This window comes from Peromyscus leucopus, chromosome 14 (genome assembly GCF_004664715.2).
Source record: "Peromyscus leucopus breed LL Stock chromosome 14, UCI_PerLeu_2.1, whole genome shotgun sequence".
NCBI classification, from domain to species: Eukaryota; Metazoa; Chordata; class Mammalia; order Rodentia; family Cricetidae; genus Peromyscus; species Peromyscus leucopus.
The window spans coordinates 81,972,833-81,974,227 of NC_051075.1; the positions used below are offsets into that span (position 1 = coordinate 81,972,833).

At 44.9% G+C, this 1,395-nt stretch overlaps 1 gene segment (V, D, J or C); it reads right to left on the minus strand.

Moving 5' to 3' along the window:
- Positions 1 to 360: 360 nt before the first annotated feature.
- Positions 361 to 848, minus strand: LOC114686622. The segment is given in 2 exon segments: positions 361 to 677; positions 761 to 848. Coding segments are annotated over 2 exon segments (363 nt in total).
- Between the last annotated feature and the right edge of the window lie 547 nt (positions 849 to 1,395).

Below are 1,395 nucleotides of genomic sequence, written 5' to 3' on the forward strand. Positions count from 1 at the left end.
CTACTCCAGCAAAAGTTCCAGTCCCCTAGATTTAAGAGATATTCATATCATAATATATTGACACAGTTCGTCCTATTTTAGTTTATTAAAAAGTAATCATGTGAATGGAGGTTGTAACTGGTAAACAGCTGGTCAAAGTATGGTGTACTCTAGGGGCAACCTGAATCAACATCACTTTATTCCCAGCATTTTCCCTTTTGAACAGCTGACAAAAACTCTATAAGACTGTGAAATGACAGACAAACGGACACTGACAATGATTATTTTTGAACAAGTCTCCAGGCTAATCTTCTCTGTCATTTCAGTCCCAGGGCAGCTTCCTGCCCCCCAGGGTTTCTGACACACTCAGGATGTGGGTTGCTACACTGTGTGTCTAGCACAGTAATAGACCGCAGAGTCCTCAGATGTCAGGCTTCTGAGCTCCATGTAGGCTGTGCTGGAGGATGTGTCTGCAGTCAGTGTGGCCTTGTCCTGGAACTTCTGATTGTACTTAGTATCACCATCTCCAGGATAAATCCATCCAATCCACTCCAGGCCCTGTCCAGGACTCTGCTTCACCCAGTGCATAACATAGCTAGTGAAAGTGTAGCCTGAAGCCTTGCAGGATAACTTCACTGAGGACCCAGGTTTCACCAGCCCAGCACCAGACTGCTGCAGCTGGACCTGGCAGTGGACACCTGTGGAGAGAAAGGCAGAGTGAATGTCATTGTCACTTCAGTCCCTGTTCCTTGTTCAGGTTTGGAACTGGAAAGCCCCTTACCTGTAGTTACTGACAGGAGGAAGAGAATGGTCCAGCTCCATCCCATGGTGAGGATCTCTGTGCTCAGTGACTGTGAAGAGGACACTGGTCATATGTTGTTCTGGGGTGTGGACATCTCTGTATTTACCACCATAGACTCATGTAATTTGCATATACATAAGCAGGGTACTTCTTAGATAAGGATCTAGTCCAGCTGGAGAAGAAGTAGATAGAGGACACCTGGGTCAGGCAGCAGGATGCTGAGTTCCAAGTCCTAATCCTCGCTGAGGAAATGCATCCCATACCCTTGCCCTCAGCCCTGTGCAGATGCTGTGGGTGTAACCTCAGGGCGTAAGCTCTCAATAGATTTCAGGCCTGTGGAATTGGCTCCACTTCGTGACAAGATTAAGAAAGTGGTTCTGATGGTGATGGTGGTGACTGGAAATACCAAAATCTGCTGAACTGAGAGGATTTGAAACTTCCTTTTAGATACATTCAATTAGTATTTGCCATTCCTAAAGGTTACATAGAAATAACTCAGTGAAATGACCTAAAGAGAACATACCTCAGAAATATTTGTACATTGATATTTATTGCAACATTAGTACGATAACTTAGGGAAATAGACTTCCAAGCCAAGGACTTTCAATCATGTC